Source organism: Pristiophorus japonicus, chromosome 22, assembly GCF_044704955.1.
Source record: "Pristiophorus japonicus isolate sPriJap1 chromosome 22, sPriJap1.hap1, whole genome shotgun sequence".
Taxonomy (NCBI): domain Eukaryota; kingdom Metazoa; phylum Chordata; class Chondrichthyes; family Pristiophoridae; genus Pristiophorus; species Pristiophorus japonicus.
The window spans coordinates 63,042,120-63,065,701 of NC_091998.1; the positions used below are offsets into that span (position 1 = coordinate 63,042,120).

At 47.3% G+C, this 23,582-nt stretch overlaps 1 protein-coding gene across 2 annotated transcripts in view; it reads right to left on the reverse strand.

Moving 5' to 3' along the window:
- The window catches only part of LOC139235100 (bone morphogenetic protein 1-like), a 248,390-nt gene that overhangs the window by 182,802 nt on the left and 42,006 nt on the right, over positions 1 to 23,582 (reverse strand). The window contains exon 2 of one of the 2 annotated variants that reach the window (XM_070866261.1): positions 6,354 to 6,464. The exons of the other annotated variant lie outside the window; for it this stretch is intronic. Within the exon in view, the coding sequence (XP_070722362.1) occupies positions 6,354 to 6,464 (111 nt within the window). The remainder of the gene's footprint in view (positions 1 to 6,353; positions 6,465 to 23,582) is intronic. 2 annotated transcript variants of the gene reach the window in all.

Consider the following 23,582-nt stretch of genomic DNA (forward strand, 5'->3'; position numbering starts at 1 on the left):
GCTAATTTACGCAAGTAGTCCTGGGTCCAACGTGGCAACAGACCAAGGAATTAACGTGATAAACGTGGCTCAAGATCTTACAGTCAGGCAAAGGCATTTTGAAACTGCAGCAGTCAGACAAAGACATTTTGTAACTGCCCAAGCTGAAACCGACACTAAGGTGGGCCCCCGACAGGGACAATGGAAAGGGGAGCAGCAATTCACGTCATCAAGGAGACCATTAACACCCACCATCAGAGTGTTTAGAAACAACTAAGGGAACAATCAGAGAGGAATGCCTGCTAACAGTCCTTTTGTGAACAACGATCTCAGCCAATGCTGGAGATGCGGGGGCAGACATTATGCGAAAAGCTGCAAATTTCAGCAGTTCGTTTCTAAGGAATTGTAATGCCAGAGGACATTTGGCTAGGGTTTGCAAACAGCCAGTAGCGAGACTAATCGATGAAACAGAGGAATCAGGCGAGGGGCTTGCAGTGCAGGACAAGGTCTGGGGTAAAGCCATGGATGCTGAAGTTCAGCGGGTTCATGTGGCTGACGTCCACAGCTCATACACCAAAACGCCACCCATGATGATGAAAGTTTTATTGAATGGTATCCCGGTGCGCATGGAGCTGGACACGGGAGCTAGCCAGTCCCTCATGAGTGCACAACAATTTGAGAAACTATGGCCACACAGAGCTAGCAGGCCAAACTGGAATGAATTAATAATCAGCTACGGACGTACACCCAAGAGATCATTCCAGTGCTAGGCAGTGCAAACGTGGTGGTAACACACAATGGGTCACAGAACCGGCTGCCACTCTGGATTGTTCCGGGAAATGGCCCCGCGCTTTTGGGAAGGAGCTGGCTAGCTGAGATGAACTGGAAATGGGGGGATGTGCACGCCATTTCATCTGTGGAGTGAAGCTCATGCTCACAGGTACTACAAAAATTCGGGTCACTGTATCAAACCGTGTCGGAACGTTCAAGGGCACAAAAGTAGTGATACGCATCACTCCGGACGCCAGACCACTGCACCACAAAGCTAGAGCGGTGCCGTATGTGATGCGTGAGAAAATAGAGAGTGAACTGGACAGGCTGCTCAGAGAGGGCATAATTTCGCCCGTTGAATTCAGTGACTGGGCAAGTCCCATTGTTCCTGTCCTTAAAGCAGACGGCTCGGTTAGGATCTGAGGTGACTACAAAGCCACCATCAACCGGGTGATCCCTGCAGGACCAATACCCGCTCCCGAGGGCGGAGGACCTTTTTGCCACGTTGGCAGGTGGCAAGCTGTTCACTAAATTGGACCGCACTTCAACCTACATGACTCAGGAACTGGCTGAAGAATCCAAGCTTCTGACCATCATCACGACACACAAGGGTTTATTCATCTACAACAGGTGTCCTTTTGGCATCCGTTGGGCGGCCGCCATCTTTCAGAGAAACATGGAAAGCTTGCTGAAATCCATTCCCGGCACAATCATATTCCAGGACGACATCCTAATAATGAGTCGACACACCGAGGAACACCTCCACAACCTGGAGGAGGTGCTACGCCGACTGGACCGGGTAGGCCTGTGGCTGAAGGCCAAGTGTGTGTTTTTGATCCCAGAGGTCGAGTTTTTGGGCAGGAGGGTTGCCGTAGACGGGATCCGGCCTACCGAATCCAAAACGGAGGCGATCCATCGTGCGCCCCGGCCCAGCAACACATCGGAGTTACGATCGTTCCTGGGACTTTTGAACTATTTCGGGAACTTCCTGCCAAACTTAAGCACGTTGTTGGAGCCGTTACATGTGCTCCTGCGTAAGGGTTGCGAATGGTTTTGGGGGGGACTGTCAAGAACGGGCTTTCAACAGGGCGCGGAACCTGCTTTGTTCTAACAAACAGGCGTTGTATGACCCCTGTAAAAAACTCGTTTTAACATGCGATGCATCATCATACGGGGTTGGGTGTGTGTTGCAGCAGGGTAATGGAGACGGACAACTCCAACCGGTGCCTTATGCCTCCAGGTCGCTCTCCCAGGCAGAGCGTGGGTACAGCATGGTCGAAAAGGAAGCACTCGCTTGCGTTTATGGTGTGAATAAAATGCACCAATACCTTTTCGGCAGACCGTTCGAGTTAGAACTTCTCTGTTGTCCGACAGCAAGGCGGTCAATGCAAATGCGTCAGCTCGCATACAGCGATGGGCTCTCACGCTGGCTGCGTATGACTACACCATACGGCACCAGCCAGGCACCAAAAACTGCGCTGACACGCTCAGCAGGCTTCCCCTGGCCACCACCGAGGGGGCGGCGGAGCAGAGCGCCGAGATGGTCATGGTCATTGAGGCTTTTGACACCGCAGGCTCCCCCATCACAGCCCGCCAGATCAAACTCTGGACCAACAGGGACTCCCTCCTATCCATGATAAAGAAATGTGTCCTGACGGGGAATTGGGCACCCACGCACGGGGCGTGCCCCGAGGAGGTCAGACCATTTCAGAGACGGATGGATGAGCTCTCCATCCAAGCCGACTGCCTGCTATGGGGCAGCCAAGTGGTCATGCCCCAGAAGGTGAGGGAAGCATTCATCAGGGAACTCCACAGCGAGCACCCTGGCATCGTGCTAATGAAGGCCATTGCCCAGTCACATGTATGGTGGCCGGGGATTGACTCAGACCTGGAACACTGGGTTCGCAGGTGAACGACATGTGCCCAGCTGGGCAACGCCCCCAGGGAGACCCCGCTCAGCCCGTGGCCCTGGCCCACCAAGCCTTGGTCACGCATTCACGTGGACTATGCGGGCCCGTTCATGGGAAAAATGTTCTTGATAATTGTCGATGCATACTCGAAATGGATCAAGTGCATCATATTAAACTCGTGCACGACATCCATCACCGTGGAGAACCTGCGCACTGTTTTCGTGACCCACGGCTTACCGGACATTCTGGTCAGCGACAATGGCCCGTGTTTCACCAGCCATGAATTCCAGGAGTTTATGTCGGGTAATGGCATCAAACATGTCCGGACGGCGCCATTCAAGCCGGCTTCCAATGGCCAGTCGGAACGTGCGGTCCAAGTCATAAAGCAAGGCATGCTCCGCATCCAAGGACCCTCTCTGCAGTACCGCCTATCGCACCTCCTGCTGGCCTATAGGTCCCGGTCGCATTCGCTCACGGGAGTTCCGCCAGCGGAACTCCTCATGAAACGTACGCTCAAAACGCGGCAGTCCCTCATCCATCCAACCCTGGCAGACATTGTTGAGGGCAAGCGCCAGTCCCAAACCGAGTGCCACGATCGTAACTCAAGGGAGAGGTGTATAGAAATGGATGATCCGGTATTTGTACTTAACCATGCATTGGGACCCAAGTGGCTGGAGGGCACCGTAATTGGTAAAGAGGGAAACAGGGTCATAGTGGTCAGACTCAATAATGGGCAGATATGCCGCAAACACTTGGACCAAGTAAAGAAAAGGTTCAGCATAGACACCGATGAACCTGAAGAAGAGCATGAGATGCCAACCACACCACTGCCAGTGGACAAGCAACAAGTACAATCACCAGCATGCACAGGCCCTGCGGCCAGCCCGGACAGGTCGGAATCACCTCAGGTGACAGAAACACATGCCAAGGCTCAGCCACCAGAGCCTCAACTGCGGCGCTCCACGAGAAAGAGCGTCAACCACCTGATAGACTTAACCTTTGAGTCAAAGTCCCTGGCCAAAGACCACCCTAAAGTGGAGGAAGAGCAGCCGGGAGGGCGCAGAGCACCTCGAATCTCATCGCCGAGAGCATGCAGAAATCAAGCGCAGGCAGCGGAAGGAGCGTGCGGCAAACCAGTCCCACCCTCCCCTTCCCTCAACCACTGTCTGTCCCACCTGTGACAGGGACTGTGGCTCGCGTATTGGAATTCACCTGTGAACTCACTTTTGGAATGGAAGCAAGTCTCCCTCAATTTCGAAGGATTGCCTATGATGATGATACTCAGGTTTGTACCTATAGTCACAGTAGTGCCGTGTGCTAAGTTGGAGTCAAAAAGAGAAGTCACTGGAGAACTGGCTTCACTGCTCAATTCAAGTCTACATCTGCACCAACTCTGGCATCTGCTTGCCAAAAGCATTGTAGCTAGCTCAAGATCCCAGTAGACTGACTTTTTAGGAAGGTTACTGATCTGTATATCAGATAATTTTGCAGCTGAATCGAAATGAACTGAAACTCCGAACACAGAGTATGATCGATAGAAGATAACGCCCCTCCACTGGACTTACTGCAGACTGCCTGAGGCTGAACCTGACTGTTCACAACCTTGGTGTTATATTTGACCCTGAGATGAGCTTCCTACCACATATCCGCAGCATAACTGAGGCCGCTATTTCCACCTCCGTAACATAACCCGTCTCCACCCCTGCCTCAGCTCATCTGCTGCTGAAACCCTCATCCAGGCCTTCCTTACCTCCAGTCTTGACTATTCCAACGCACCCCTGGCTGGTCTTCCATGTTCTACCCGACATAAACTTGAGGTCATCCGAAAAGCAGCAGCCCGTGTCCTAATTAGCACCAAGGCTCGCTCAGCCATCACCCCTGTGCGCGCTGACCTATATGTCGCGATTTCAAAATTTTGATCCTTGTTTTCAAATCCTTCCATGGCCTCGCCCCTCCCAATCTCTGTAACCTCCTGCAGCCCTACAACCCTCCGAGGTATCTGCGTTCCTCCAAATCTGGCCACTCGAGCTTCCCTGATTTTAATCGCTCAACCATCGGTGGCCGTGCCTTCAGCTGCCTGGGCCCTAAGCTCTGGGAACTCCCTCCCTAAACCTCGCCGCCTCTCTAGCTCTTTCCTCCTTTAAGACGCTCCTTAAAACCTACCTCTGTGACCAAGCCGTAATTTCTTCTTATGTGGCTCGGTGTCAAATGTTTCAGTTTTGTGTTACAACACTGCTGTGAAGTGCCCTTGGGACGTTTTACTGCGTTAAAGGCGTTATATAAATAAAAGTTGTTGCTGTTGTCGTTGTATTGGACTACCAGCCTAGATTTTTGTGCTCAAGACTCGAGTGAGACTTGAACCCACGACCTTGTGACTCAGAGCCACAGCTAGAGAAACTCTCTACCCCCAGTAGGTTGTGGATGCTGGGCAACAATTGGAGTTTTCAAGAGTAAGAGCAATATATTTTTGTTTGGTAAGGGTATTGAGGGATAAGGAACCAAAACAGGTGGATGGAGTTGAGATGCAGATCAGCCACGATCTAATTGAATGGTGGAACAAGCTCAAGGGGCTGAATGGCTTACTCCTGTCCCATGTTCCTAAAGGTCTAACTGCACCAAAATGGATCGTTATGTTCTTATAAAGATGCCGAACTTAAGAAATAGGAGGAGGAGTAGGCCATACGGCCCCTCAAGCCTACTCGCCATTCAAAACGATCATGGCTGATCTGATCATGGACTCAGCTCCACTTCCCCGCCCGCTCCCAATAATCCCTTATCCCCTTATCGGTTAAGAAACTGTCTATCTCTGTCTTAAATTTATTCAATGACCCAGCTTCCACAGCTCTCTGAGGCAGCGAATTCCACAGATTTACAACCCTCTGAGAGAAGAAATTCCTCATCTCAGTTTTAAATGGGCGGCCCCTTATTCTAAGATCATGCCCCCTAGTTCTAGTCTCCCCCATCAGTGGAAACATCCTCTCAGCATCCACCTTGTCGAGTCCCCCTCATAATCTTATACGTTTCGATAAGATCACCTCTCATTCTTCTGAACTCCAATGAGTAGAGGCCCAACCTACTCAACCTTTCCTCATAAGTCAACCCCCTCATCCCCGGAATCAACCGAGTGAACCTTCTCTGAACTGCCTCCAAAGCAAATATATCCTTTCGTAAATATGGAAACCAAAACTTTACGTGTACGTGAATCGTCTTGTGCATTGCTGTGTCATACGATACCAGCATGGTCCCAGATATGATCCCTGGCCTGGGCAGAGTTGATCCCAAGTCAGCACTGTAAAAGGCTTCAGCAATCGTCAGGTAAGGATGTGAGAAAAATCGACCAGGATTTCTGATAAACTGAGGCAGGAAAGTGGGACGAGGGGCTGGAATAGCAGGTTACACGGTGACAAGTCTAATCACAAGCAATCCAGCAATGCGCACAGCTACAATCGGGTTTGTGGGGAAGAGAGTTCCCGTGCAGTCGGTTTCTCTCACTGGGATCACACGCCTTGGATTGATTTTATGTCCACTTGACCAAACAGCAAAAGATCCGACTCTCCTCCGGGAGGGCACTTTTAAATCGGAGCAGCCCTTCCCAGCAGCCCTTTGGGCATCGATGTGACAAGTGTATTTACATCGAACACTGAACAACCCCAAGGGCCCCAACGGTTCAAACAGGACTGGAAATCAACCTACCTGAGGAGTGCCCAAACTTCTGGATTTTATGGTTGTTTAAATCTACAATCCAATCGATCTTGAATAATTTCAGGTCTTCTTCATCCAGTGCAATGTCTCCCAGAAAGGCAGCTGCAGAGACAGAGAGAATTTAGTGAAAAAAGGTCATTAAAACACACGGCACTTATCTGGCACCAACTATCTCCCCTGTTGCACAGCAGTTGCTGTCACAGCCATGGATAAAAAAATCACAAATATCGAAGAAGTGAGGCGATAACAAACAAAACAAGGAAGACAAGACCAAGGCCATTAACTCGTGAGTTTGCTAAACTAAATGTTCAGCTTGTAGGTTCAGCATCTTGAACCTTGGCAGACTGGTTCTGACGGAAATTGTGCTGGCACAATCCACTCACACATGTCTGTGAACTATCAAATATCATGCCCATCGGCAACTGAAACCAATCCACCCATACTGAGGATTATAAGAACATAACCTCACTGAAACATATAAAATTCTGACGGGGTTGGACAGACTGGATGCGGGGAGGGTGTTTCCCCGGGGCTGGGAAGTCTAGAACAAGGGGTCACAGTCTCAGGATACGGGGTAGGAAATTTAGGACCGAGATGAGGAGAAATGTTTTCACTCACAGGGTGGTGAACCTGTGGAATTCTCTACCACAGAAGGCTGTGGAGGCCAAGTCACTGAATATATTTAAGAGGGAGATAAATAGATTTCTAGAAACAAAAGGCATCAAGAGGTATGGGGAAAAAGCGGAAATATGGTGTTGAGATAGAGGATCAGCCATGATCATATTGAATGGCGGTGCAGGCTCGAAGGGCTGAATGGCCTACTACTGCTCCATATTTTCTATGTTTCTATAAGAACATAAGAATTATGAGCAGGAGTCGGCCATTCGGCCCCTTGAGCCTGCTCCACCACTCAATATCATCAAGGCTGATCTTCTACCTCAACTCCACTTTCCTGCACTATTCCCATATCCCTTGATATCAAAAAATCTATCGATCTCTGCCTTGAATATACTCAAAGACTGAGCCTCCACATCCCTCAGGGGTAGAGAATTCCAAAGATTCACCACCCTCTGAGTGAAGAAGTTTCTCCTCATCTCAGTCCTAAACATCCTCCCTGCATCTACCCTGTCAAGCCCTGTAAGAATTTTGTATGTTTCAATGAGATCACCTCTCATTCTTCTAAACTCTAGAGAATATCGGCCTAGTCTACTCAATCTCTCCTCATAGGACAATCCCCCCATCCCAGGAATCAGTCTGGTGAACCTTCGTTGCACTCCCTCTATGGCAAGTATATCCTTCCTTAGGTAAGGAGACCAAAACTGTGCACAATACTCCAGGTGCGGTCTCACCAGGGCCCGATATAATTGCAGTAAGACGTCTTTACTCTTATACTCAAATCCTCTTGTAATAAAGGCCAACGTACCATTTGATTTCTTAATTGCTTGCTGTACCTGCAGGTTAACTTTCAGTGATTGGTGTACAAGGACCCCAGGTCCCTCTGAGCCTCAATACTTCCGCGATTGCTGCGTCTCTCCCATTCCAAACTCTCCTCAACCATGCTGGTGTGCAATTCCAAATGATAGCCATGCTTACCCATAGTCCAAAACGCAGGGAGTCATGTACAGGATGCTTTCACTTACAAGTGACATCTAAGGCCAAGGGCAGTCACTCCTTAGCACAGGTGAAGCATCAGACAGCTTTACCTGTACCAACTGGACGCAGCATTTTGAGCTGGACGTGACAGGGCTGTCCCTGGCCATGTGAACAGTTGGAGAAGCTGAATGAAGAGCATTATGTAAGAAATGTGATCGATCGATTATGATTTTGCCTATTGTGTGTTGGTAGCAATACACTGAACAAAGCACGCAAGGTTCCTGGGTGTCTCCATTCCTGTGCGTTTTCTCAATAGTAAAATAAAGGACTTGCATTTATATAGCGCCTTTCACAACCTCAGAACATCCTAAAGAGCTTTACAGCCAATGAAGTACTTTTTGAAGTGTAGTCGCTGTTGTAATGTGGGAAACACGGCAGCCAATGTGCGCTCAGCAAGCTCCCACAGACAACAATGAGATAAACAACCAGATAATCTATTTTTCGGTATTTGGCCGAAGGGTCAATATTAGCCAGGACACCGGGGAGAACTCCCCTGCTCTTCTTTAAATAATGACATGGGATCTTTTCCATCCACCTGAGAGGGCAGACGGAGCCTCAGTTTAACGTCTCATCCAAAAGACGGCACCTCCGACAGCGCAGCGTTCCCTCAGCACTGCACTGGGAATGTCAGCCTAGATTTACGTGCTCAAGTTCCTGGAGTGGGACTTGATCCCACAACCTCCTGACTCAGAAGCGAGAGTGCTGCCCACTGAGCCACGGCTGATACTTTTACATGTCAGACGCAACATTTCAAACAGTGGTGTGCAGTCTAAGTGTGTCAATCACTGTGCGCAGTTTTAATACGATCATCATCATAGGCAGTCCCTCAGAATCGAGGAAGACTTGCTTCCATTCTTGACATGAGTCCTTAGGTGGTTGAACAGTCCAATACACTAACCACAGTCTCTGTCACAGGTGGGACAGACAGTGGTTGAGGGAAGGGGTGGGTGGGACTGGTTTGCCGCACGCTCCTTCCGCTGCCTGCGCTTGGTTTCTGCACGCTCTCAGCGACGAGACTCGAGGTGCTCAGCGCCCTCCCGGATGCACTTCCTCCACTTAGGGCGGTCTTTGGCCAGGGACACCCATGTGTCACTTTATCAGGGAGACTTTGAGGGTACCAATAATGAGGGTACAATAAACAGGTAGCAGACACTGCCCTGTATTCATTTTCCTGACTGTGCGAGCCACTATTCCATTGAGATGGGTATTTCAATTACGTATAAAATACTTTGTTAAAATGCCGGTTCTGTTCAGAACGCCAGAATAGCCTGAGATTGTGTCTGAGACGATTAGTTCAGATTCGCATTTACAGCCAAGTCAGGAACTATTATGCTCATGGTAATCAGAGTTCAGTTAGTGATCAGAACCCATCATCATTGTCATAGGCGGTCCCTCGAATGAGGATGACTTGCTTCCACACCAAAAGGGAGAAGTTCACAGATGTTTCAATGATGGACAGATATTCCAGTCCTGAACTCCAATTGAAGTGGTGGAAGATGCCTGGGCGTGGGTTTTAGAACCAGCTGCCCAGTGACAGTACAAACCCTCGTCATCACCCAAAGCAGTCAGCCTTCTGTCATCCTTCTCTTCAAGTTGACCTACAAATAGTCCCACCTTCTCCGCCTTAGCTTTCTGCAATGTATGCACCTGTGAGTATGCTCACAGGTTTGTAGAGCTGTGTGTTGTGTATCTGTAAAGCATGCACTCCCATGTTCCGCCACCAGGGAGCGCATCCCGTGAAGTCCCAAGGGATCCCAGCATCCCTTGGGAGCACTGTATATAAGCCTGCCCCTAAGGCCTGTTCCTCACTCTGGAGTGTCTTAATAAAGACTGAGGTCATCATTACTTTAATCACCCTGTGTGCAGCCTCATCTGTGTTAGGAACACAATATTGTTGACTTTGAGCACCCATTGCTGAGGGGAGCGGGCACGTCGGAAGGCCTCCTCGTAGGACTGCTCCTGGGCCTGGCCAAGGTGGCCATTAACCGGTCCATAGAAACATAGAAACATAGAAACTAGGTGCAGGAGTAGGCCATTCGGCCCTTTGAGCCTGCACCGCCATTCAATGAGTTCATGGCTGAACATGCAACTTCAGTACCCCATTCCTGCTTTCTCGCCATACCCCTTGATCCCCTAGTAGTAAGGACTTCATCTAACTCCTTTTTGAATATATTTAGTGAATTGGCCTCAACAACTTTCTGTGGTAGAGAATTCCACAGGTTCACCACTCTCTGGGTGAAGAAGTTTCTCCTCATCTCGGTCCTAAATGGCTTACCCCTTATCCTTCGACTGTGACCCCTGGTTCTGGACTTCCCCAACATTGGGAACATTCTTCCTGCATCTGAATGGTGACAGATTAGGAAAAGGGGAGGTGCAAAGAGACCTGGGTGTCATGGTACATCAGTCATTGAAGGTTGGCATGCAGGTACAGCAGGCGGTTAAGAAAGCAAATGGCATGTTGGCCTTCATAGCGAGGGGATTTGAGTACAGGGGCAGGGAGGTGTTGCTACAGTTGTACAGGGCCTTGGTGAGGCCACACCTGGAGTATTGTGTACAGTTTTGGTCTCCTAACCTGAGGAAGGACATTCTTGCTATTGAAGGAGTGCAGCGAAGGTTCACCAGACTGATTCCCGGGATGGCGGGACTGACCTATCAAGAAAGACTGGATCAACTGGGCTTGTATTCACTGGAGTTCAGAAGAATGAGAGGGGACCTCATAGAAACTTTTAAAATTCTGAGAGGTGGGCACCGGAGGAGCTGGAGTGCATCATTATAATTTAATTTGATTTGACAAGGTTCCCTTTAATGTTTAATTGTTAATTTGTGGATTTTGGTATAAAAGTGGGCACTTGATTTAAAACGTTTACCAAAATAGTTGTAGAGCTGGTGAGTTGAGAGTGACTTAGCCAGTCACGTGATGTTCACAAGACTCAATAAAACCCCAGCCAGTTGGGTTCGGGGGATCCACGATGAGGCAGGTGGTTGTGAGCCTGGTGGATGAATTGGTAATGTGTCGTGTGATTGTTAAACCTTTGTTAATAAACCAACTGGTTCTTAATAGCAATGTGTTGCTACGAATTCTTTAGCAAAGAACCCATGAAGCAAATACATTACACTTTCCAAGTGGTCTTTTCCCATCTGGAACCCATTCCAGCACCTGAGTGCACCGATCTTCATCCATACACGATCTGTCACAAATGTATCCCCATAGCACACTCTGCTCCTTCACAAAGGCCACGCCTCACTCAGTGTTAGTCACCCTGTCTCCCAACAATCCTTGTGTCTGTTCCTTCCTACACATTGAGAGCCCCTTCTACTACCTCCATTGTTAACCAACTAGGGTTAGAGACACCTTAGTGCTAGTGCAGCATGTTAATGCCCCAATGTGCAGTGCCATGGGGCTAGTAGGGCAAGGAGATTGACAGGGTAGATGCTGAGAGGTTGTTTCCCCTGGCTGGAGAATCTAGAACTAGGGGGCATAGTGTCAGGATAAGGGGTCAGCCATTTAAGACAGAGATGAGGAGGAATTTCTTCACTCATGGGGTTATGAGTCTTTAGAATTCATTACCCCAGAGGGCTGTGGATGCTGAGTCTCTGAATATATTCAAGGCTGAGATAGATAGATTTTTGGAGTCTAGGGGAATTAAGGGATATGGAGATCGGACGGGAAAGTGGAGTTGAGGTCAATGATCAGCCATCGTCATAGGCAGTCCCTCGAAATTGAGGAAGACTTGCTTCCACTCCAAAAGTGAGTTCTCAGGTGACTGTACAGTCCAATACGGGAATTACAGTCTCTGTCACAGGTGGGATAGACAGTTGTTGGAGGAAAGGGTGGGTGGGACTGGTTTGCCGCACGCTCCTTGCGCTGCCTGCGCTTGCTTTCTGCATGCTCTCGGCGACGAGACTCGAGGTGCTCAGCGCCCTCCCGGAGGGTGATGATCAGCCATGATCTTATTGAATGGCGGAGCAGGCTCGAGGGGCCAAATGGCCGACTCCTGCTCCTAGATCTTATGTTCTTTATCCCAATTGCTGGTTGGAATCCCGCTCTATGTTCATGGATTGACACCTGCATATCCTGGCAGGACCCTGTTGAAGAGCACAATGACCAATTGTAATCTCGTCAAGCCAAATGGACCCCCCTTCCACACAATGGGATTCTGCCTGCTGCCAGACTCCATTCTAGGTGGACTGTTGAGCTGCTCAGCTCTCTGTTGCTCTGGTGATTACATCATGCAGGTTTTGCTCTAATGATTTATTCCTGGCAGGCACTGGATTCATAGCTAGCGCAGGCCAAAATGGGTTCGAAGTCCTCATCTTTATTTGCAAATCATTTGGAGTCGGCTGTGGCTCAATGGACGGCTCTCTCGCCTCTGAGTTAAAAGGTCGTGGGTTCAAGTCCCACTCCAGGGACTTGAGCACATAAATCTAGGCTGACACTCCAGTGCAGTGCTGAGGGAGTGCTGCATTGTCGGAGGTGCCGTCTTTCAGATGAGACGTTAAACCGAGGCCCCGCCTGCCCTCTCAGGTGGACGTAAAAGATCCCATGGCACTATTTTAAAGAGCAGGGGAGTTATCCCTGGTGTCCTGGGGCCAATATTTATCCCTCGATCAACAACACTAAAAATGGATTATCTGGTCATTATCACATTGCTGTTCGTGGGAGCTTGCTGCCATGTTTCTTGCATTACAACAGTGACTACACTCCAAAAGTACTTCGACGTCCGGTGGTCGTGAAAGGCGCTATATAAATGCAAGTCTTTCTTTCTTCTTTTAAAGCCTCACTCTACTATACCGCAACAATGGTCTTCAGCCCTGCGTTCCACTTCATACCCTCTGCTCTTCCGACATTTGACAACTGTGATCGTCCCCCTCCCTACACTCCATCATCAGCGATACGGCTTTCAGTTGTCATGGACCTGTGGTCTGGAACTCTGCCTCGTGACATCTCTCTCAACCTTCAAAGTCTCCTCAAAAACCTCGATCTTCCCCACAGCACCCACCTCCTACTTGGGCCTGACTCCCAATTGTGAATTTTGGGACATTTTAGTACCTTAAAGGTGCTCTACAAAGGTAAGGTATTGTTGAAAAGAGAATAGACTCACAGAATCACAGAAATTTACAGCACGGAGGGAGGCCATTTCGGCCCATCGTGTCCACGCCGGCCGACAAAGAGCTACCCAGCCTAATCCCACTTTCCCGCTCTCGGTCCGTAGCCCTGCAGGTTACGGCACTTCAGGTGCACATCCAAGTACTTTTTAAATGTGGTGAGGGTTTCTGCCTCTACCACCCTTTCAGGCAGTGAGTTCCAGACCCCCACCACCCTCTGGGTGAAGAAACTTCCCCTCAAATCCCCTCCAAACCTCCTACCAATTACTTTAAATCTATGCCCCCATGGTTGTTGACTTCTCTGCTAAGGGAAACAGGTCCTTCCTATCCACTCCTAGGCCCCACATCATGTTATACACCTCAATAATTCCCCTCAGCATCCTCTGTTCCAAAGAAAAAAAGTAGTTGAGAAGATGAGCGATATCTGGGGCAGTGATTAGACAATGCTAAACTTGGGTTTTAAAAGCATAAAGCCTGTTGGGGGAAGGGAAGACTGGGCAGATTAACATTGTGGAAAAGAGTAAAAGACAGCAGGATGAGTCTAGATTGAAACACAGTGGGCTCAAAATTGGCCCACCCCTTTTTTCAGCGCACTCACTGGAGATGCGGCGCTTTTCTGCGTTGAAAAGTGCTCTGAAAAAAAAAAAAATCGCTCCTCACTTTGGCCTCTGTCCGGCGTCCGGCCTCTTCACCGGGTCTTTGCACCAGTCGAGTCAGGGGTGGAGCCAGCGTCCCGCATTGAAAACAGTGCCGGGACGTCTGCACATGCGCAGTGGAGTGTGCGCGCATGCGCAGTAGTTCCTGCCCCCAGCCTCTCAGTGTGTTGCTGCAGCGTGGGACCCGAAGAAATGTTGCTGTGAGTTGGGGTATTTGATTTGCAGCTGTAATCATCTGGAAATCGCATCAATCGGCCACTCGGCCAAGGCTAGGGGCGGGCGGGCAGGGCTATTGTGACAGAAGAACATAAGTGATGGAGGAACACTGAGAGAATATCTTATTTATTGAAGTGGACTTTATTTAGATAATATGGGCACAATTTTAGCCCAGTATAATCATTGCAAACAAATAGTTGTTTAAATTAGTTGAGAGATTAGAGCAATTTAATTCAACTACCTTTTACTTCTTTTATTTTGTGGTTTAAGCTTCCATGAATGCTTCTGTTGTATAGTAAATTAACTTTGCGAAGTTTGTCATATGATGTCCTGTATAGCTGTTTGATCCTATTCACATTCTTTAGTCAAGTCATCAAGTTGAGCTGGCCTCCGATGTACCTACCTGCGCTGATTTCTTAACTCTCCGCAAGGATTTTCTGAAGTGGTCACATACGCTGGCCTAAGTAGATTTGGAGTAACTATTAGCTGGCCAAAGTGGCCTAAATGGCCAAAACTGGCATAGGTGGCTGGTAACGCCCCCTTTTGAACAAAAACAAATCTAAACTAAAAAAAAACGGAACTAACTCACTTACACTGGCGCAAATTGAATGTGCAAAATGGGGATTTTTAAGATACTCCAGAAAAATCAAGTTGCTCCAAAAAGAAATGGGGCAACTCCTGGGCAATTCTGAACCCAGTGAGTGAGCAGCGAGGAAGTGTCTGAAGGAAGAGATAGACACAGCTCAGGAGCAAGAGGAGAAAGGAAATGATATCAAAAAGGTATTTTTTTTTAATTCTGCATTTAACCCTCATCTGTATCCAGGTCTTCCTGGTCACCGTGGCTCAGTGGGCAGCACTCTCGCCTCTGAGGCAGAAGGTTGTGGGTTCAAGTCCCACTCCAGAGATTTGAGCACATAAATCTAGGCTGACACTCCCAGTGCAGGGCTGAGGGAATACTGCACTGTCAGAGGTGCCGTCTTCCAGATGAGATGTTAAACCGAGGCCCCCTCTACTCTCTCAAGTTGTTATAACAGATCCCACGGCACTATTTTGAAGAAGAGCAGGGGAGTTATCCCCGGTGTCCTGGGGCCAATATTCATCCCTCAATCAACATCACAAAAACAGATTATCTGATCATTATCACATTGCTGTGTGCGGGAGCTTGCTGTGCGCAAATTGGCTGCAGCCTTTCCTACATTACAACAATGACTACACTCCAAAAGTACTTCATTGGCTGTCAAACGCTCCGAGACATCGGTGGTCGTGAAAGGCGCTATATAAATCCAAGTCTTTCTTTCTTTTCAGGGAAGGCTTGGGCACTACAAAGGCAACCACTGTGATACAAGGATATGGAGCAAAGAAGGGACGGTGGAGTTGAGGTGCAGATCCAGCCATGATCCAATCGAATGGCGGAGTAGGCTCGAGCGGCTGAGTGGCCTCCTCCTGTTCCTAACCTCCCTGCAAGAGCTGGTGGCTACGTTGATGATTCCCAAAGCAGAGTCTCACCACACACATGAAGTTGAGAAATGTTGAAGCCTTTTACTTCCTCAGCCACTAACATTTTGCAGATGCTTAGGGAGTTTGGCGGCTAGTTTCTCTAATTAGATTTGACGGATCCCTTTAGGCTGCCAATTATTTCCGAGACAACATTTTTCAGCCACGTTCAGCAATTCTGATTAAGAGTAACTGCATTGAACTTTGCGCATTCCAGGATAAAGGGCACAGGCCCTCCTTTAAAGTGTCATCGAGAAAAACGATCCTTGAATTCCTGAGTTGGAATATTCCAAGGTCCGTATTGATAGAACAGACTGACAGAGCAGACACACTTCCATGATGTTTGGTGAAAAAAGACAAACATCTATAGGAGTGTCACAGTCTTATCAATTCAAAGAAATGTGATATAAAAACAAGTGAGGTCTCTAGCCCAGATGTAATAGATGAACCTCCCCTATGTTCGCTGACCCTGAGGCTCCGATGTGAAATGGATTTGACAGTCGGTCTTAGTTCAGTACCGAGCATGCAAGATCGACATCACCAAACTGCCCTAATTCAACACTAAGTGTACAATCTCACTCAAAGAAACAACCAGCAATTGATGTGGGAAAGAGAAATGTGTCCCGATGAGGAATTGGGGGAGTTCTTTGCAGTTTAGGATTAAAAAATGCTTTTGGGGCAGGGTAAAGAGAGCTTGACTTTGTATCGAGGTGTGTCAAACCGTGCCTTAAATGGAGACTCATTCCCAACACAATATCCCACACTTAGACTTGCACAGGATTCACATACAGAATCATTCCGCTACACGGTATCAGTCCATTCAAAGCCCCACAGGAAGACCACTAAGAGGAGGAACCCAAGGGATGGCAAGGGCCCCATGAACACCACCCCCTCCCCTCCCCACACACGCGCGCGCTCACATACACAGCTTGACAGATCAAACGCGTCTCAGGAACGATGACATTTGCAGGGCAAGATTGCAGTATTTACCCATATCTTGCCCAGCAAATGTCATCAAAATTCTTGCGGCTGATAAAAACAAGCGCATAGCCTACTGTTACAGGCGTAAAAAACTAAAAACATACAAAAATATAAATTAAATTTAACATATTATAAAAAACATATTTTTAAAAACCCTGCCCACTACATTAAAAGGAAAAGGAGGTGGGGTAGCATTGCTGGTTAAGGAGCAAATTAAGGCAATAGTTCGGAAGGACATTAGCTTGGATGATGTGGAATCTATATGGGTAGAGCTGCAGAACACCAAAGGGCAAAAAACGTTAGTGGGAGTTGTGTACAGACCTCCAAACAGTAGTAGTGATGTTGGGGAGGGCATCAAACATGAAATTAGGGGTGCGTGCAATAAAGGTGCAGCAGTTATAATGGGTGACTTTAATATCCACATAGATTGGGTTAACCAAACTGGAAGCAATACAGTGGGGGAGGATTTCCTGGAGTGCATAAGGGATGGTTTTTTAGACCAATATGTCGAGGAACCAACTAGGGGGGAGGCCATCTTAGATTGGGTGTTGTGTAATGAAAGAGGATTAATTAGCAATCTCGTTGTGCGAGGCCCCTTGGGGAAGAGTGACCATAATATGGTGGAATTCTGCATTAGGATGGAGAATGAAACAGTTAATTCAGAGACCATGGTCCAGAACTTAAAGAAGGGTAACTTTGAATGTATGAGGCGTGAATTGGCTAGGATAGATTGGCGAATGATACTGAAGGGGTTGACTGTGGATGGGCAATGGCAGACATTTAGAGACCGCATGGATGAACTACAACAATTGTACATTCCTGTCTGGCGTAAAAATAAAAAAAAGGGAAGGTGGCTCAACCGTGGCTATCAAGGGAAATCAGGGATAGCATTAAAGCCAAGGAAGTGGCATACAAATTGGCCAGAAATAGCAGCGAACCCAGGGACTGGGAGAAATTTAGAACTCAGCAGAGGAGGACAAAGGGTTTGATTAGGGCAAGGAAAATGGAGTACGAGAAGAAGCTTGCAGGGAACATTAAGACGGATTGCAAAAGTTTCTATAGATATGTAAAGAGAAAAAGGTTAGTAAAGACAAATGTAGGTCCCCTGCAGTCAGAATCAGGGGAAGTCATAACGGGGAACAAAGAAATGGCGGACCAATTGAACAAGTACTTTGGTTCGGTATTCACTGAGGAGGACACAAACAACCTTCCGGATATAAAAGGGGTCGGAGGGTCTAGTAAGGAGGAGGAACTGAGAGAAATCCTTATTAGTCGGGAAACTGTGTTGGGGAAATTGATGGGATTGAAGGCCGATAAATCCCCAGGGCCTGATGGACTGCATCCCAGAGTACTTAAGGAGGTGGCCTTGGAAATAGTGGATGCATTGACAGTCATTTTCCAACATTCCATTGACTCTGGGTCAGTTCCTATGGAGTGGAGGGTAGCCAATGTAACCCCACTTTTTAAAAAAGGAGGGAGAGAGAAAACAGGGAATTATAGACCGGTCAGCCTGACATCAGTAGTGGGTAAAATGATGGAATCAATTATTAAGGATGTCATAGCAGTGCATTTGGAAAGAGGTAATATGATAGGTCCAAGTCAGCATGGATTTGTGAAAGGGAAATCATGCTTGACAAATCTTCTGGAATTTTTTGAGGGTGTTTCCAGTAGAGTGGACAAGGGAGAACCAGTTGACGTGGTATATTTGGACTTTCAGAAGGCTTTCGACAAGGTCCCACACAAGAGATTAATGTGCAAAGTTAAAGCACATGGGATTGGGGGTAGTGTGCTGACATGGATTGAGAACTGGTTGTCAGACAGGAAGCAAAGAGTAGGAGTAAATGGGGACTTTTCAGAATGGCTGGCAGTGACTAGTGGGGTACCGCAAGGTTCTGTGCTGGGGCCCCAGCTGTTTACACTGTACATTAATGATTTAGACGAGGGGATTAAATGTAGTATCTCCAGATTTGCGGATGACACTAAGTTGGGTGGCAGTGTGAGCTGCGAGGAGGATGCTATGAGGCTGCAGAGCGACTTGGATAGGTTAGGTGAGTGGGCAAATGCATGGCAGATGAAGTATAATGTGGATAAATGTGAGGTTATCCACTTTGGTGGTAAAAACAGAGAGACAGACTATTATCTGAATGGTGACAGATTAGGAAAAGGAGAGGTGCAACGAGACCTGGGTGTCATGGTACATCAGTCATTGAAGGTTGGCATGCAAGTACAGCAGGCGGTTAAGAAAGCAAATGGCATGTTGGCCTTCATAGCGAGGGGATTTGAGTACAGGGGCAGGGAGGTGTTGCTACAGTTGTACAGGGCCTTGGTGAGGCCACACCTGGAGTATTGTGTACAGTTTTGGTCTCCTAACTTGAGGAAGGACATTCTTGCTATTGAGGGAGTGCAGCGAAGGTTCACCAGACTGATTCCCGGGATGGCGGGACTGACCTATCAAGAAAGACTGGATCAACTGGGCTTGTATTCACTGGAGTTCAGAAGAATGAGAGGGGACCTCATAGAAACATTTAAAATTCTGACGGGGTTAGACAGGTTAGATGCAGGAAGAATGTTCCCAATGTTGGGGAAGTCCAGAACCAGGGGACACAGTCTAAGGATAAGGGGTAAGCCATTTAGGACCGAGATGAGGAGGAATTTCTTCACCCAGAGAGTGGTGAACCTGTGGAATTCTCTACCACAGAAAGTTGTTGAGGCCAATTCACTAAATATATTCAAAAAGGAGTTAGATGAAGTCCTTACTACTAGGGGAATCAAGGGGTATGGTGAGAAAGCAGGAATGGGGTACTGAAGTTGCATGTTCAGCCATGAACTCATTGAATGGCGGTGGAGGCTAGAAGGGCCGAATGGCCTACTTCTGCACCTATTTTCTATGTTTCTATGTTTCTATTACATTTATTTTTAACCATAATTAAAAAAACTTTTTAAAAGTTCGGAAAAACAATCTCTAAGATATTTATTAACTTTAATTTTAATTATGGGAGACGTGTTTTTTATTTTTTATTATGTGTGTTTAATGCGTTTAATGCGTTTTTTTTTCCATTAACAGCACTGAGAACTGGTAGATACGGAGTTCCCGTTGCTATTAATGAGAAAGCTATGGAATACTGTACCTGATTGGCTGAGCAGTCACATGACTGCACCTTCTGCATAGGAACCTGGAGGAGGGGAGCGCGCTCCACAGCGCGGGAAGAGAAGGTCTCCCCACCGGAATCCCACGCTCCTCCGGGACCACCAGCTACTTTCGTAGAAATGTTTCAGGTCGGAGGCAATTGCCCGCGGAAAGCCTCCGACCGCAATTTCAGCCCCAATCTCTCTCTCTCTCATACACACACACACACACATACACAAACAGACACAGAGAGAGACACAGACACACACATAGACACACACACAGACACAAACACAGAGACACACACACACACACACACAGACACAGAGAGAGAGACAGACACAGACACACACACACACAGACACAAAGACAGACAGACACACACACACACACACACACAGAGAGAGAGACAGACACAGACACACACACACACACAGACACAAAGACAGAAAAACACATAGACAGACAAAGACACACACAGAAACTCACACAGACGCACTCACGCACACACAGACAAAGACAGACACACTCATCCACACACATAGACAGAGACAGACACATACACACACACACACAAATCTCACACACACCCACGCACACATACAGATAGAGACAGACACACAGAGACACAAACACACACACAGACTCACATAGACAGACACAGAGACACTGACACAAAAACACACAGACGCACGCACACTCAGACACTGACACACACAGACACACACACAAACAGAGACAGACTCACACAAAATCACACACACGCAAACAGATACTGACACAAACAAACAGACCCTCGCACACACACAACAGAGACACACAAACAGGGACAAAGACACACATACTAGAGACACACACACACATAACAGACACAAACACATAGGGTCAAAGATATATACACATACGTGTGGGTTAGTGAAGTTGATGCCTTGGGCTGTCATGAATTTGAACAAGTTGAAGTTTGTGAAGGTTTTGATGCTCTTAAAATTAACTTAAAGAAACAAGAATAAAGGAAAGGAAAATGAAGAGGATCATTAAAGCTGAAGATATAATGACTTGGCCAAGGAACAGAGACTGTTGATTGTAGATACCCGCAAGCTACAGATAAAAATGGATCATTTTCAAATCTTTGTACTGCAGACTGTTTAATCGTTCCTTCTGTAATTCAGTGAATACAAAAGGAATAGCAGATCCTTATCAAAGGGGAGTGTGGTCTCCAGCATTAAACTGGGCAGTGGATTAAACAGATTGAGCTGACCATTAAAAATTAAAAGGATCTTTTCATGTGCTTCTTTGTGAAGATTATGTATTTAAAGGTCACAGAAAGGCTGGGGAGTGAAAGGGAGTTTCTGTGCGGAGTAGGTTCCCATCTGCCCTATTTTATTGATAACACTTACAATGCTCTCGGGTTGGCTCAATGGTAGGATGGCTAACTAGTGCAGGACTGAGATTCAAATATCAGGACAGTTCCAGCCTTTGGTTCCTGACCTGAGCTAGAATCTCTCCGCTGGGATGGCTAGAGGGTCACTACAGCTCCCCTGGGCTAAGGAGAAGGAAATCAGACAGCATGGTCACTCCCGATCACCATTCACCAGGAACACAGGAACAGCAGGAGGCCATTCAGCCCCTCGAGCCTGTTCTGTCATTCAATGAGATCATGGCTGATCTGTGTCCATCTCCAATCACCCGCCCTGCCTTATTATGCTTTATAACCGAGTCTAGCAAAAATCTAATGATCTCAGATTTAAATGTATTAATCTATCAATGTCTCTTTAGAATCATAGAATGGTTACAGCAGAAGAAGGCCCTTCGGCCTGTCGAGCCTGTTCCGACTCTCAGCCAGTCCCACTCCACCTGCCCTTTCCCCATAGCCCTGCACACTGTTTTCCTTCAGGTACTTATCCAACTCCCTTTTGAATGATAAGATTGAGTCTGCCTCCACCACCCTCTCAGGCCGTGCATTCCAGAACCCAACCACTCGCTGCGTGAAAATAGTTTTTTGTTGTGTCGCCTTTGGTTCTTTTGCCAGTCACCTTAAATCTGTGTCCTCTGGTTCTCGACCCTTCCACCAATGGGAACAGTTTCTCTCTCTCTCTCTTCTCTGTCCAGACCCCGCATGATTTTGAACACCTCGATCAAATCTCCTCTCAACCTTCTCTGCTCCAAGGAGAACAACCCCAGCTTCTCCAGTCTATCCACGTCACTGAAGTCCCTCACCCCCGGTACAATTCTCGTAAATATTTTCTGCATCTTCTCTAAGGCCTTCACATCCTTCCTAAAGTGTGGTGCCCAGAATTGGATACAATACACCAGCTGGAGCCGAACCAGTGTTTTATACAGGTTCATCATAATTTCCACCCTTTTGTACCCTATGCCTCTATTTATGAAGCCCAGGATCGCGTATGCCATTTTAACTGATTTCTCAACCTGCCCTGCTGCCATCTTCAACGATTTATGCCCCTAGGCCTCTCTGTTCATAAACCCATTTTAGGTTTGGACCATTTAATTTATATTTCCTCTCCTCATTCTTTCTACCAGAATCTATCACTTCACACTTTTCTGCGTTAAATTTCATCTGCCACGTGCCCGCCCATTTCCTCGGCCTGTCTGTCTTCCTCAAGTCTATTGCTCCCCTCCTCACTGTTCACCACAATTCCAAGTTTGTGTCAGTTGCAAATTTTGAAACTGCCCTGTACACCCACGTCCAAGTCATTAATGTATATCAAGAAAAGCAGTAGTCCTGATACCGACCCCTGGGCAACACCACTGTATATCTTCCTCCAGTCCCAGAAACAACCATTCACCAGTGCTCTCTGTTTCCTGACACTGAGCCAATTCCGTATCCATGCTGCCACTGTCCCTTTTATGCCAATGGTCTTTGTAATTTTTTCTCCCGTCTACACTACTGACTGTGCCACCAATCTTTGTAACATTGGCAAACTTAGATAACACAATAGAGAGCCATATATCCAAGTAATTAATTAATATCATGAATAGTTGAGGCCCAGCTCAGATCCTTGTAGGCACCACTAATCACTTCCTTCCTATTCAATTGAAAACCCATTATCTCTACTTTCTATCTTCTAACCGATCTCCTAAGCAGGTCAATACTTTGCCTTCAGTTCCATCAGTTTTAATTCTAGCTAGCAGTCTCTCATGTGGAACTTTATCAAATGCCTTCTGGAAGTCCATATAAATTATATCCATAGACATTCCCCTGTCCACTACTTTAGTTACTTCCTCAAAACAATCAATTAGGATCGTTAGACATGACCTACCCTTTACAAATCCAAGTTCTCTGTTACTCTTAATAATAGAAACATAGAAAATAGGTGCAGGAGTAGGCCATTTGGCCCTTCGAGCCTGCAATAGATACGATAACTTCCCCAAACAGATATTAGACTAACAAGTTTCTTTTCTATTGCCTTTCTTAAATCATGGAGATACATTTGCAATTTTCCAATCTAAAGGGACAATTCCTGAATCAAGAGCATTGGAAGATAATGGCTAAAGCATCTGGAATTTCCTCTCCTACTTCCTTTAAAATGCCGGGGTGGAAACCATCAGGCCCTGGGGATTTATTAGTGTTTAGTGGCATAATTTTTTCTAATACTATTAAAGGGGCCACATTACCCCTGACTGCCCTTTTTCTTTCAATGGCCTCCCGATTATTATTTAATGACCCTTGATCACCAATGAGCTCTGATTACCATTCAATGATCCCCCCCCCCCACCCTCCCGATCACCATTTGATGCTCCCCTCCCATTTACTGGGGACTGAGAGCGAGGGACCAAGGCACAGCCTGCAAAACATGGGGGAGCACAGTTTATGAATTCTGGGCCTGCTTGTTCAACTTTCCATCAGGTTCAAAGTGCAGAGAGAGGCCAGTTTCCAGACTGCACACTAGGAGTCGTTAGTGTAGGGGTCACAATTTGCACCTAGATCCCAATGCGGTGGAGGGAACATCAAGCATTATCCAGGACTAA